Source organism: Lonchura striata, chromosome 2 (genome assembly GCF_050655825.1).
Source record: "Lonchura striata isolate lonStrDom1 chromosome 2, ASM5065582v1, whole genome shotgun sequence".
NCBI classification, from domain to species: Eukaryota; Metazoa; Chordata; class Aves; order Passeriformes; family Estrildidae; genus Lonchura; species Lonchura striata.
The window spans coordinates 128142030-128155708 of record NC_140704.1 but is presented as its reverse complement, the minus strand read 5'-3'; the positions used below and the strand labels follow the sequence as shown (position 1 = coordinate 128155708).

The 13679-nt window shown below is 40.8% G+C and overlaps 2 protein-coding genes across 13 annotated transcripts in view; both read left to right on the top strand.

Annotated features, from left to right (window-relative positions):
* Positions 1–11132, top strand: part of TPD52 (tumor protein D52) — a 41317-nt gene extending 30185 nt beyond the window's left edge. For 5 of the 12 annotated variants that reach the window (XM_085572281.1, XM_085572277.1, XM_085572278.1 and 2 more), the window contains 7 exons: positions 807–955; positions 1843–1944; positions 2952–2978; positions 7098–7139; positions 8481–8529; positions 9384–9475; positions 9659–11132. In XM_085572281.1, the coding sequence (XP_085428407.1) occupies positions 807–955; positions 1843–1944; positions 2952–2978; positions 7098–7139; positions 8481–8529; positions 9384–9475; positions 9659–9887 (690 nt within the window). In that variant the 3' untranslated portion in view covers positions 9888–11132. The remainder of the gene's footprint in view (positions 1–806; positions 956–1842; positions 1945–2951; positions 2979–7097; positions 7140–8480; positions 8530–9383; positions 9476–9658) is intronic. The other 7 variants (XM_085572283.1, XM_085572282.1, XM_021550581.3 and 4 more) reach the window with 5 other exon arrangements.
* A 1059-nt stretch (positions 11133–12191) lies between these two features.
* The window catches only part of MRPS28 (mitochondrial ribosomal protein S28), a 79858-nt gene continuing 78370 nt past the window's right edge, over positions 12192–13679 (top strand). Inside the window, exon 1 of the mRNA XM_085561641.1 lies at positions 12192–12689. Within this exon, the coding sequence (XP_085417767.1) occupies positions 12192–12689 (498 nt within the window). The remainder of the gene's footprint in view (positions 12690–13679) is intronic.

The following is a 13679-nucleotide window of genomic DNA, read 5'->3' as shown; positions in this document are numbered from 1 at the left end:
GTAAGGATCTTAAATGACTGGGCAGCCTGCTGCTCTAAACTAGGGTGATCTTGCCTGGATGAGGAAGTAAGATTGGAGGGGTGCCCTTGCCTTTATACATACGGCCTTAGTGCCTCTGTCACTTCTATAAAGCTCACAGAATGGCATTGTAGAACTGTGCTGACATCTCTGGTCATGTTTCCAGGAGAGGGTTAAGTGACCATCTGAGTAAAGAAGGAAGTATACTGACAGTATGGTTTTCTAGTTACAGAGCAGGTGTTTGTGTGGGTTTTGACTGCTCATTCTGCCACCATTATCACACCTGCTCTGGGGAAGGTACTCCTGTGGCTGGATCTGGTCTACAGGTGCTGGCTTAAGCCACAAAAGGACCTTTCTGTTGAAGCAAGGAGACAAAATTTGTGCATGGATCAGACATGCTCTGAGCTTCCTGATACTGGTCACACATTGGTATATCTTCTTATATAGAATAGAATACAGGCTTGGCAATTGTCCTGGATTTGACTAATCTTCAATCTTTACATATAATAGATAATAATTTCTAACCATGCAGTCTTTTAGTTACCAACTTCCTTGTACATTTCCAGTAACAGAGCTAGCTGCAGGTAGATTACTTTCTCACTAGCTCTTGTAGTGTCTATTAGATTTCCCTTTTAGCATTTAGGAATGACTGTGAGGCAATGCTAAAAACCTCTGTTAGCTCTCCCATTACTGATGTCTAGTAGATGCTTTAAAGAAATACATAGTTAAATGGTTGTGTGTATTCCTTGTTAGCTGCTAACCATGTGTTAACAACTCCCATGCCACAGGTGGAAGAGGAAATCCAGACACTCTCACAAGTGCTAGCTGCCAAAGAGAAGCATCTAGCAGAAATCAAGAGAAAGCTGGGAATTAACTCACTACAGGAACTAAAGCAGAACATTACCAAAAGTTGGCAAGATGTTACATCAACCACAGCGTATGTACCAGCTCATGGTGATTGTTTAGACTGTTGAAAAGAAAACTGTTTAGATCTTGTGTCATGTCTAAACACTCTGTTCTTGTGAAATGAGTATGAATAACACAAAGTTAAGTTGTATTAAAACTTCTCTGGGTAAGTCAACATAGACTTTTTAAAAAGAAGAACACTGCAAGCCATATCTCATGTGAAAGAGGAATGGTTGACCAAAATATGGGCTATTCTAACACACTTTTTATTGTCTGATAGGTCTGAGATACCAAAGTGTCCTAAGTCCAATAAAATACCCTTCTTTTTCACCCTGAAAAATTATTGTAAACTGAGCCCATGCAGAAAGAGTATGAAATCATGGTTACTGTTCTTGCCAAACACAATTATTAGGTCTAGAGCAAGCTGCCTTCTGCAATTAATAACCACAGAATGTCACAGATGTACCTCAAACTTTTTATGGTGAATTTTATTGACAGAACTGTGTGGTACAAAAATTTAGACACTTGGCACAAAAAATAGACCTTTTTCAGTGTGTGTGCATAGTTTTGTTTATTTGTGTTTTGTTTTCTTTTGTATTTTTGAGGTTTTTTTTTTCTTGATTGGGGTGTTTTCTGTGTGAGTTTATTTTGTATTTTTATAAATCTTACAATAGCAGATAGGATCTGTTCTAGGGGTGGGGTAGTAGGTGAATGTTGGTGAACTGCATCTGGTCAGAGCTGGCAGAGATGCTGTAAGCCAGAAGGGACTGCAAAGGCTCAAAATAATGTCTTAAGCAGGCTTTCCTTTTGACCCCAAAGCTGAAGTGTACCTCTGCATTTAATACAAATAGACACACACTAAAAATTTCCTTATGTGTTTTATTAAAATAACTAAAAACTACGTTTTTCTGAACACAGATATAAGAGAACATCAGAAACCCTGTCTCAGGCTGGTCAGAAGGCTTCTGCTGCTTTTTCTTCTGTTGGTTCAGTCATAACCAAGAAACTTGAAGATGTCAGGTAGGTTTATTTACCTTTTCCCAAGTAATTGCATTTTTATTTAAGCAGATAATCACTGCAATAAGATTATGCTGTTAACATACCTAGTGCTTCTAAAAGCTAATCTATCAAGAGTCTTCAGCAACTGTTTTAGAGGAGGTAAGACACTGCAGAATCTGCTTGAATGTCCTCACTGATGCTGAGGAGTTCTGTGGTATGTTGTTTTATGTAGGCAAGAGAAAGCAATGTGTGCTACCACCTCCACTGCTGCTCTTACTTTTCTGCTGTGATTGCAGGTGGCACTGTCTGCCTGCCTCTGTGGGATACATACAGCACTGTCATTTCTGCTCTCTTTCTCGGCTTGTGGAATATTATATTCAAACAACTAATATCTTTGTTTGTGTTTTGTTGTTTTACTCTTTTTTTGGTAATTGTTGTTAGTTTTTGTTTGGGTTTTGTTTGTTTTTGTTTTGTGTGTCGATTCATTCCAGGTGTGTTTTATTTCTTTCTAAGCTGTTCTGCCTCATAGAAGTGGCTTGATTTTATTACATTTTAAGAGATTATTGGCACTTTTTAATTCTTAACTATTCTTGGCATGCAACATATTTTGACTCTGTGCCAAATGACACAGCCCTTCATACACATTAGGTAAGTCTGCCAAGTCATTTTTAGAACTCTTTTGAGCTGCTTGCAAAAATCCTGCTGGATGCAATACAGTCAGATGGTTAGCTTACAATTCCTTGATTATATAATTCTTACTGCTGGAACCTATACAATTATTCAATTCCACAGGTAATTTATTGTTGTTGTTAAACTTATTTTTCAGTTATTGGGCAAATAAAAATTCACACATTCTCACAGAATATTGCTGCTTTGGCAGCAGTGTAATAAAATCAGCCATTTTAAAGTGCTGCCATTAACTTCTTGCTTTTTGAAGTCTAGTGAGTACAGCTACACAGTTACAGATTTTTCTTCAGATTTATCAGAACTTAATTTCTCTCCTTAATGCTTACTCTGGCATTGTGCAGACTACAGGCATTTTCACATTCCTTTAGGTAAGGTGGGCACAAGAATTGCTTCTCAAACTAAGCATGTAGTCAGACTGTCTCCATTAAAGTTTTTGATTTAAGTTTTGTCTGGAAAACGTAATTTCTTATTTTCTTAGTGTTATGGTAAAACTGAAGTCCTTTTAATGTCAGGGATAATGTCTCTTCATGTTCACCTGGTAACTATCTCAGAACGTGAAATCTTGAGTATACATAATAATTAATTAGTCTCTCTTCCTTGTTAGAAAGAAACCTGCTAAAATGATTCTGCAAGGTTTTTTATTAGGTCACAGAATGTGGTGTTGAGGTCAATGGCATGCAGGATTCCTCCTTCTTTGTCTGTACAGTGTTTGTGCCATAGTAGAGTAGAGATTTTCCCCTTTCTGTGTCTATTACAATGGCTGTGTAGCATTGTAGTTCTAACTAAATTACTGGAGTCTAAATGTAGTTTATACATTCTTTGTTCATAGTTTGTCCAGAGAAATAGTCCTTGTATTGATTACATTAGCAGTGCCAGTATTTTAGTTACTTCATCTACATTAACTTTGATCTAAGCAAATACTCAGTGTGTTCAGCAGTTAAAATTCCTGTGTAACAACTTCTGTCCATTGCCTCTCAGCCCATCTCTGCACACCTGAGTCTGATTTAAGCTTTTCTGTACTCCCCCACTAAGCAGCTAAAGACAGCAGTAGGATCTCTATAAAGATGTTGGGATTTGGCTCCTAGAGTACTAACTGGGATGAGACAGTGGGAACCTGGAAGACTTCTCGGTTCCTTCTGGATGCAGAGCTCAGCTGCTCGCTTAACAGGAGTCACTTTTGTGCTGTAAGGCTGTGGTGTTCCCCAATTAGTATTGGACTATTGCACTGGACAAGGACAAGCACAGACTCAGAGCTGTCTTCTACTTCAGGAATACCTCCTTAAGAGTGTCGTAATTACTCCAGTGAGTGGCTCTGTGGGTGTTGAGTACTCTATCAGAAACCAGGCTACTGGAAAAGAATGTAACAGTATCACAGAAGTCTGCACTTTTGGTGTGCTTCTGAGGGAGAATCATGGTGATGGAAATGCAAGGCATTGTTATAAATACAGGGGTAGCTGTGTTTAGAAAACAAAAGAAAAGTGTGAAGAATTAGTGCTGTTGAAGATCTTAGTTGCACTTGAAACAAAATATTAAAGATGTTTTTAATGAGAAGTAAATTCATTCAGACAGTGAATTCAGGTCCGAGGATTATATGACTACTCAAGGGCAAGTCTGAGTTTCAGAAAGGTTTAGATGCCTAAATTCTTTCCTGGAAGTGATAGTTGATGGGCCTGATATTTACTTGAACTTATACTGAATATGCAGGTGCATTTTTCTTCTTAAACTCTTACATTGGCTTCATTGTGGGTTCACCTTCCCTTGTATTGTTTTGGTTGAGGGACTTCTCAGCTACAGTGGCATGATTTCTTCCGTGTTGGACTATTTCTACATATTCCATGCAGCAAACATCACACAGGTCTTTATTTGGGCACTGCAAAGTGATTTGATAGGGAGTTGTAAAAGGGAGTGAGGCAGCTGCTGGAGCTGTGATTTTGGAAACTGCTGAAATGGAGATGAAGGGAGGACTGATAGTGCAGTGTCAGTGTATTTTTGCTTCCTTTTTGTATTTGTTTCCTCTGCTCTTTGTTGATGAAAATGATGAAAATTGACTCTGTTCCATCTTAGGTTTCTCTTAATACCTTTATCTGTTGAGGTTTTGATGAGCTAACCTTCCTTCTAGGCAATATCAGTATTCTGTGCAAAGTAGTAGTACCAAGATGTAGGTTCTGAGCAGTCACAACTTTGCACTTGGCTCTTCTTGCACTGCATCCCTATAATGGAGCAAAGTCCATCTTTGCCTTTGTCTGATATTGCAGAATAACTTTCTTTGCTTGCTTTAGAAGTGTAATCTATGATATCATGGATTCCTTAATACCATAACATGTCAGTATATCTGCTGGAAATTTAACTACAAAGTAACTAGCTACTGTATATGTTAAGCTGTGTTTACTAGGCTGGGACTCTGGCATGCCTCCTTGTGCCTTTTCAAAATGTGAGGCAATGGAGTAACTTTAAAAAAAATATTGTGTAGAGGATAAGAAACTTTAATACAATACAAAATACATGGAAGACTGGAGAGCAGCTTACTGTGCCTTTTTTATTTATTGTCTTTTTTAAGCTATGGGTTTGCTTTTGAGCATTGCAAAGGGCTTGTCTTTCCAAGTGCCCAGGTTGATGGCCTAGTTGAGTGAGTGCTTTAGTGTGGCATTCTGTCTTTTGGGAAAGAAATACTAGTTCTCTTATTCATAAAGCTGTTCAAGGTTTAATTGTGCCTCTAGAATTACCTAAAGAATAGGTGGTTTATGCTAAAAAAAAAATCAACTGCATTTATCTAATTCAGTTCTCTTGCAAACCAGATCATTGTATGATAAAACTATGTAATATCTTATGCTGTTATTTTGCAAACTGGATACTGAGGGTATACAGAACTGTATTGTCCAGCAGCAAGTAAATTCTTCATAAATACATGAATAGTTATTCTATTAAATGATGTCTGAGATGAAACTAAACTTTTGTGAAGTTGTAAGTAAACTGTTAAAACATCTGTAATACACTATAGGTGGTTGTTTTTTAGTGTGAGCTGTTCTACAGTTTGTAAATATATGTATTTAATCCTCTTTAGCTTTAAACTTCTTGCAGGGAGAAACTACTTGCAGCATGAGGGGAATTGGCTGAGCATTGATTGAAACTAGTTAGTGTCAGTGTGGCTCTGTAATAAAACCTGCCATGTAGCAAGCCCAGAACTTGTAGGAATCCACATCACAGTGAAGAATATATATTAGAGTCCAGAAGACAATCAGCTTGTCTGTGATCTGGAAAAGCCTCTGGAAGCCAGACCATCCATAAGAATGAAACACAGGAGAAATGGGATTGGGAAATAGCTGAAACATAGCTGTGCATTACTGAAGTGTCAGGAAAGCATCTGGCCTTTCATGTCAGATTCCAGTAGGCTGTAACTACAAATCAACCTATAGTTGTGCATCTGCCTTAAGGGTTCCCAATGTTTTTTTTTTATAATGGTATTTTACTTATGAACCTTCATAGAGAATCTCTTAAAACTTTTTCTGCAATAAACATAGAACTCTTTTCTTCTGTTAATGTATCTTCCATTGATTATGCTGAGATGCTTACTCTAAGTTTGGATGTGCATTTTATGAGAGCTGTTTCCTTTCCCTCCTCTCCTAAAGCCCATCCTAAAGCCCAGACAAATTTTGACATTCCATATATAGTTATGAAAAACTGAGATCATAACTTGTAATAATTCTAAGTTACTGTTGTGGTATTTGATAAGAATTATTTCATGTATAAGGCTTGTTTGTATCTGCAGTAAACAGGGATTTCCTGTATGGAACTAAATTAGATGTGTGGTAGTGGTGTTGAGGTTATCCAGGAACTCCTTCATCTATATCCAATTACCTTCTAAGAGCAGATATGTTTTCTTGCTAGACAAACAGTAACTGTACAGCAACACTGGCAAGTTATAGAAATCCTTCATGAATTGCAGAACACAGGACTAGGACTTTATCCTGCTCCCAGCATAAATGCGACCTTGACTGATGTGACTGTTTTTGTTGATTGATGAGTAGATAATTTGTATCGATGCGTGTAAAAAACTTGCACTGAATGTAAATGGAAGCTTTCTGGATGTAGAGATAATATTTTCAGTAGGAAGATTAGCTGATAAATAAGACTCTCAAGTGTTTGCTACTGCTATTGCCAAAACTGTAAATGCAGCATGACTCCTGTTGCTTGAGAAACTTAAGGAGCAGGCAGACTGTTGCAGCTTAGCAGAGCAAGTACTAACAAGCATGGCACTTGAATCTTTCTAAAAGATAAAAATGTTGCTGCAGCTTTTGCTCTGATGTACTTGTGTGTGTGCATGGCTAAGCAATTTAAAAAAGCAAACCCAAACAGTTTCTAAGACTGTGTAAGACTGTTTGGCTGTTTACCAAAGATAGTTTACAGAAGTCAGCTCTCTATGCCAATTTCTTCTCAATGTAATACTTAAACTAACTTGTGACTTTCTTTTCTCTTAATGCTGGCATTAGTATACGCTCCATACAACATTCAATTAGTATGCCTATTATGAGGTAATGTATGCATAATCCAGCTCTTTGGTTTATTTATTTATTTTCATGTGTGAAATACAGTCAGATTGAATTTAAGTCAACTAACATAGTTTCATAAAAAACCAAAAAACCCACCCAGCTTTGTAGTGGATTTCCTGTACTAAAATATAGGATAAAATTTGGTTTATCTCTGGTTATTGGAGGTAGTTAACAAACATCTGGAAAGTGACATGTTGCTACTGTTTGGAAAACTGTAACAGTTTTTCCCTGTCTCTTAGAGGCAATGCTATTAAGTGATTCCAAGTTTAAAAGGCAGTAGCTTGGCATATGTTTTTGAAAATTAAAGTGAATATAAAAAACCCTGTAGTTTCACAAAAAGTCTCTTGGTGATCTGGGGTGCTTGCCTTTTCTCTCCGCTTGCTTGGCACTGTGTCGCTCTGTCTCCTGAGAGTCTGGTTTGATGCACGTGTCACTGCGTGCTTTCCCAAGGGAAGAGGGTGCAGCTAAGTGTGGGCCACCTACACAAATGCCAAGCAAAGGAAGAAGGGAAGCTGTAGGCTTCTTTTGAAAAACACCCTTGTCTTCAACATTTATATAATACATTTTTGAGTAATCCTTAGTCTTGGTCTACTGAAGGCAAACATTTCCCATCCTACATAAAAGCAGAAAAAGTGTACAAAGTGTTGTACAAATTTGCACATGGCAGTGACAGCTACTTGGAGCATAAAGCCACTCTTCTGACCCTAATGAATTATACACCAGCCCTCAGCAGTGGAAATCCCAAGCTGTCCTGCTTTTTGTATGCAGAACTTACTATTTGTAAGGGGGAGAATCTCACTTAAATTTAACGTTAGCAGAAAATGCCACTGTGTACCATGTTTTATTTATTGAACATGTAGCAACGTAAACTGAACTAGTTTTCCTATAAAAAGTGAAAAACTCAGATGAGCTCTCTTCAGCAATAATGTATTAGACTAACCAGAAGTGATGACTAAGATTTTCTGAACAAATGCTTTAAGCCAGAAACATGTTTGAAATTACTGGGAATAATAAGCTAAACCTAAAATACTTGCTAGTTCTCCCATCCATGTAGATAGGAAGGATCCTATCACTGGACGTGGCAATGTTCAGTTGCCAAAGATGAAAGTGAGCCTACAATTTGAGTATGTTTGAATTTTAGTTTCATAGTACTTGGGGGATTCAGATGTAAACTATTTTTAGGCTATCGCTAAAACAGGGAAAGAGCCCCAAACAAATCTCATGTTACTGCTGGGAAAAAGGAACTGTCTGCTTGTTTTGTGATGTTCCTATGTTAATTAGATGTGGGTTTAATTCTGTGGTTCCTTTTTTTTACTTTTGTAGAAATTCTCCTACTTTCAAATCCTTTGAGGAAAAGGTTGAAAACTTCAAGGTAAGAATTTCTAAAACCCTTTGATGATTGTGCAGCTGTGGATGTAGAGAAAAGACTCAAGTGGATTCTGGGCAGCCTATTTTTTAGTTACTGGTAAACTGTTAAAGAGGTGCTTAGAGGAACTTCTTTTTAAGTCCTGTGGAAATGCTTTCTCTGCCTAATGATTTGCAAATAAAGTAATGGGCTGCCTGCACCTCATACAGGAGGATGCCTTTAGAAGAACTTATAGCCAGCTAACCTGCACAAACAGCTAGTATTAGGTATGCAAAATAATTAATACCTAATGCTAGGTATCCAAAATTGTCTAGGCTTTTATTTCATGCCTTTCTAGGGACTAGTATCCTACACAGGAGAATACCTTGGGATACATCTCTCATTTCTGGCATAAAAGACAAAAGGCCTTTGCACCTTAATTTTAATTTCACCCCTGAAAGCCTCAAGTGCCAGAAACAACCATTAATAACTTTTCCAGATAAAAACTCACTTCAAAAATAACTAATCTGTGTAATCAGAATCAGATTTGACTTCTCCTGGGCGCACTGGGCTGGATGAGATGTGGATGAGAAGCATGCAAGTGATAGCAAGGGGAACTGGGCTCTTGCAACTAATTGGCATTTACACCCCTGCAGTCCCACAGAGCGTGTGCTGTGGATGGGAGTGAAAAGCAAACATGTTACATGGAGAAAGTAACATAGTTGCTCTGCTGCTCTGAAGGTCTCAGGACTTGATCTTCAGACTCAAAACTCTCCAAAGTTCTTTCTTGAGAAAAAACGTAGCGAGTTTTAACTCTGAATTTCTAAAATAAGACTTCATGGTTTGAAAGGTTTCATACCTTTATCCATTTGTAACTGAAGGTGTGTCAACCTTTGGACTCTGGAATCAGCCCTGGAATAGGGCTGCTTCATGTATCTCAAGGACAAAGGGAGATTACTGTGTTCATCTACTGGTGAGTGTTTCCTGCCAGATATGTACAGATTTATTTTAAGAATATTGTGGAGGTCTCCTAGACCTGGAAAAGGTGCTTTATTGAAGAGAGTTACTAAACCAGACGTACTGGTTTTGTACAGTTAAGCATGTTTGACATGCCAACTAACTACTATGCTTTGCTGGGGCTCTCTCTGTGTTCTAGTATAAAGTTGGAGGAAGCAAACCTGCTGGAGGAGACTTTGGAGACGTTCTCAACTCTGCTGCCAATGCCAGTGCCACAGAAACTATTGCAGAACAGACAGAGGAAGAGACCCACTGAGATTTCTGCCTCTGTCCTGCTACCCACTGCCAGATGCTGCAAGGAAAAACCAAGCACATGTGTAACATTCTCTGCGCTCTTTCCACCAGATGTGCTTTTATTTAGCACGTAGTTATTTTACCTGATTAACTGATACCAAGCTTGTTTGTGGGTTCAAAATATTTTTGAAACTAAAATACATTGTTTGGGGTTTTGTGTGGGAAGGGAAATTTCTATGCCTTTCAAGCATTTAAAGGACTTACTTCTAATTTGAAGACAACCTTTAAAATATAGCAATGAAAGAAACTCTTTTGAGAAGTTAATTATATTGTACAGATACTGTGGATACAGATTTTCTTTTCAATCTGTAATTATTGCTCAACTTAATCCTTATGAATCTACTGCTGCTGCCAAACTGAAGCTTGTTACTTCGCTCCCTTGTGATTGTTTAGTTGAGTGCTGCCTGCAAGGGACACTGGACTAGGAGACTGGACAAGGAGAAAGGATCACTCCCAGCTAAAGAAAGGACTTCAGTTTCAGCAGGCTTTATACAAATTACAGCAAGATCACACATGAGTAGGAATGTACAGTCTTTTGAGTGTGTTCCTCATACAGCAGCTGTGGATAGGTAATAGAACATGTAAAACTTATCCATCTGTCCGTGCACTGTGCACCTCAGAAACTTCTGACCAATGCAGATGGAAGCAAGAACCAGCTTCAGTGCTGGTTTGGTTCAGTCACCATAGCATTTTCAACCTTGTTTTTTGTACAGGATATCACTGTGGAAAGATAACATTCTTCTGAACATTGGACCAGTCACAAATAGATTAATTCACATGTGGTGGTGTCATATTCACACTATCAAAGCATGGAATAGAAGAATAAGGCTGACCCCAGAAGTAGTTCTTTTTTAGTCATCAAGAGAATGGCTCCTATATCCTAATGTTGTTTCTCTTGTAGACTGAACCCTGAAAACATCTGCTACACCATCTTACTCTTTTTTTAATGTACTTAAGGCCTGTACCTCAAGCAACACGCCCCTGTTCCCAGCCCCAGAAGTCTGTTTTGAGAGGTGCACAGTGTCATTGCTCAGCATAGCTTTCCTAAAAGATGTGTCCTCCTTCATCTTGTTTTGTCTGCTGTACTCCTCAAATTTCTTGTGTTTTATGTGTTTCTGCCACATGGTTAGAACATTTTATCACCACGCTTAGAACTGGAAACAAGTTTTGCTACATTTGTGTGAAATCCATGAAACTTCAACTGCCACAGGTGTCTGGAGGAAAAAAAAGTTGGCTCCTGCCAACCTTGCTAGCATGTCAGATGTAGAATGTATGCTTAATTACAATGTGAGAAGCTTAATAAAAATGTATGTGAGGAATGTCTTGTCCTGTGAACATGGAGGATACTGTAAATAAGTATGGAAATTTTATTTCTAATTGAAGCAGTCCTTCAAGTTTGGTTCAAAGAAGTGCTGATACATACTACTGTACTGCTGGGACTCTGCATGGCTGAGCTTGGCATTTCTAAAGAATACTGAGCCTAGGTCGCCTTCTAGTGGCTTACATAAAATTACAAATCACAGCATTGTTAGGGTTGTAAGGGACCTCTAGTCCAAACTCCCTTTTGAGGCAGGGCCACTTCTGGAGCAGGTTGAACAGGTGGGTTTTGAATGTCTCCAGAGAGTGAGAATCCAGGACCTTCTTCAGCAGCCTGTTCCAGTGCTCTGCCACTACATAAAATTAAACTGCCCTGGTTACATCGTGAAGTTCAGAAAACAGGTTGACATATTCCCTCAGACTCTGACAGCTCCAACTTAACAAAAGGAACAGAAAATTGACTGGTATAGAGAGAATGGAGCTCTTCCTCTTTTGGGTCAGTACCATGTAGGGCAGGTTTATCTGGAACATGATCCTTATTGGATGGGTTTTTTATTTATTTATCTGACAGAGAGAAAGGTCTTCTAGTCCAGAGTTGAGCTTTCTGTTTTCTGAAGGAAAGCCTTTTTTTTTTTTAAGGCTAATGGCAGTCCTTTTATTGTAACACATTATTACACTCCAGGAGCTTTTGCTGAATCTTCTGCCCACAGCTTTCTGTTTCCTCATGTGCAGGTGGCGTTGGCACTGCTGTGACCACCGAAGCTTTGCTTTCAGGGCTGGTGTAGTTATCACAGGATCAATTAGGCTGGAACATACCTCTGAGAGCAGGGGGTCCAACCTTTGATCAAACAGGACCTTGTCAACTAGACCATGGCTCTAAGGGGCTCCAGAAGGGACAGCAGAAGGTTGTGTCAGGGAATGTTCAGGCTGGGTATTACAAGGTTTTTCACACAGTTTGGGCACTGGAACAGGTTCCCCAGGGAAGCGGTCACAGAACCAAGCTTGACACACTTCAAGAATTGTTTGGACAATGCTCTCGGGCACATGGTGTGACTCCTGGGATGTCCTGTGCAGGATCAGGTGTTGAACTCCACGATCCTTGTGGGCTCTGTCCAACTCGGGTTACTCTACGAAGTGCCAGATCCAGTCGTTTCTTAAACACCTCCAGGGACGGTGACTGCACCCCCTCCCTGGGCATTGCAAAATGTAATTACCGTTTCCGAGAAGAAATCCCCCCAGATGTCCAACCCACCCGTTCCCTGGCCAGCTTCGGCTCTGTCCCCCGTCCCGCCGCTGTCGCCTGGGGCAGCGCGCCACCCTCACCCAAGATGGCGCCGCCCGCCTCAGCGCTGCGCGCCGCGCCTGCGCCCGGCGCGGAGGCGCCGCCCACCGCAGTGATGGCGGCGGCGCTGCGGGGCCGCGCGGCGCGGCCATGGCGGGCGCTGCTGCTGCCCGCGGCCCGCAGCGCCGGCGGGGCCGCGCCGGGAGCCACCGGGACTCCCCCGCAGCCAGCGGAGCAGCGCCCGGGCAGCGGCACCGCGGGCTCCGGCCCCCGGCAGGTGAGGGCGCGAGGGGATCGGGCCGGGGCAGCGTCCTCGGCCCTAGTGCGGCCACATCTGGAGTGCTGTGTCCGGTTCTGGTCTGGTCAGTACGAAAGAGAGGAGGAGCTGCTGGAGAGGGACCAGCGGGAGGCTAGAAAGATGAGGAGAGGTCTGGGGCATCTCTCTTACGAGGGGAGGCTGCGGGAGCTGGGCCTGTTCAGTCTGGAGATGAGAAGACTGAGAAGGGATCTTACCAATACATATCAATGCCTCAGAGGCAGGTGCCAACAGGATGGTGCCAGAACGACAGGATAGGGAGCAATGGCCATAAACTGAAGTACAAGGAGTTTCACCTCAACACGAGGAAGAGCTTTTTTGCACTGAGGGTGGCGGACCACTGGAACAGGCTGCCAGGGAAGTTTGTGGAATGTCCCTCTCTGGAGACACTCAAAACCCAGAAACCCACACATTCCAGTGTGACATGCTCCAGGTGACCTTGCCTTGGCAGGAGGGTTGGCCTTGATTATGTCCAGAGGTCATGATGTCCAACTTTAACAACGCTGATTCTCTCTTCTCACCACTTCACCCTAATAAATAGCCCACAGAAATGTGGACTGTTCATATTACTTTTTAAGACGTTCCTACAAAAATGTAATGCAGAGAGCATGCAAGCAGTTTTGGTTGAGTAGAATGCAAGGTACTGCTGCTTGGGCAAAGCTGCGTTTGGCTTTTTACAGGCTGGCAGGGAAGATGTGGAAAATCTCTTAATGATTTTATTGGGTCAGATCAAAACCTGTTAAACCAGTATTCCAGAGACTTCTAGTGGAAACATAAAGGCTTTTATGAGTGACACACCTGTAGAATTGTATCTGTGTGAAGCCAGCCTAAGAAGCATCAGGACAAGAGTTGAAAGGCTGCTGCATATTGTTGTGAAAACCCACAGTTCTCAGAAGCTGTCCTTGGCTGTAAAATTAGGATGGTGTGCTTGGCAAGGCCTGCACTCTGGTA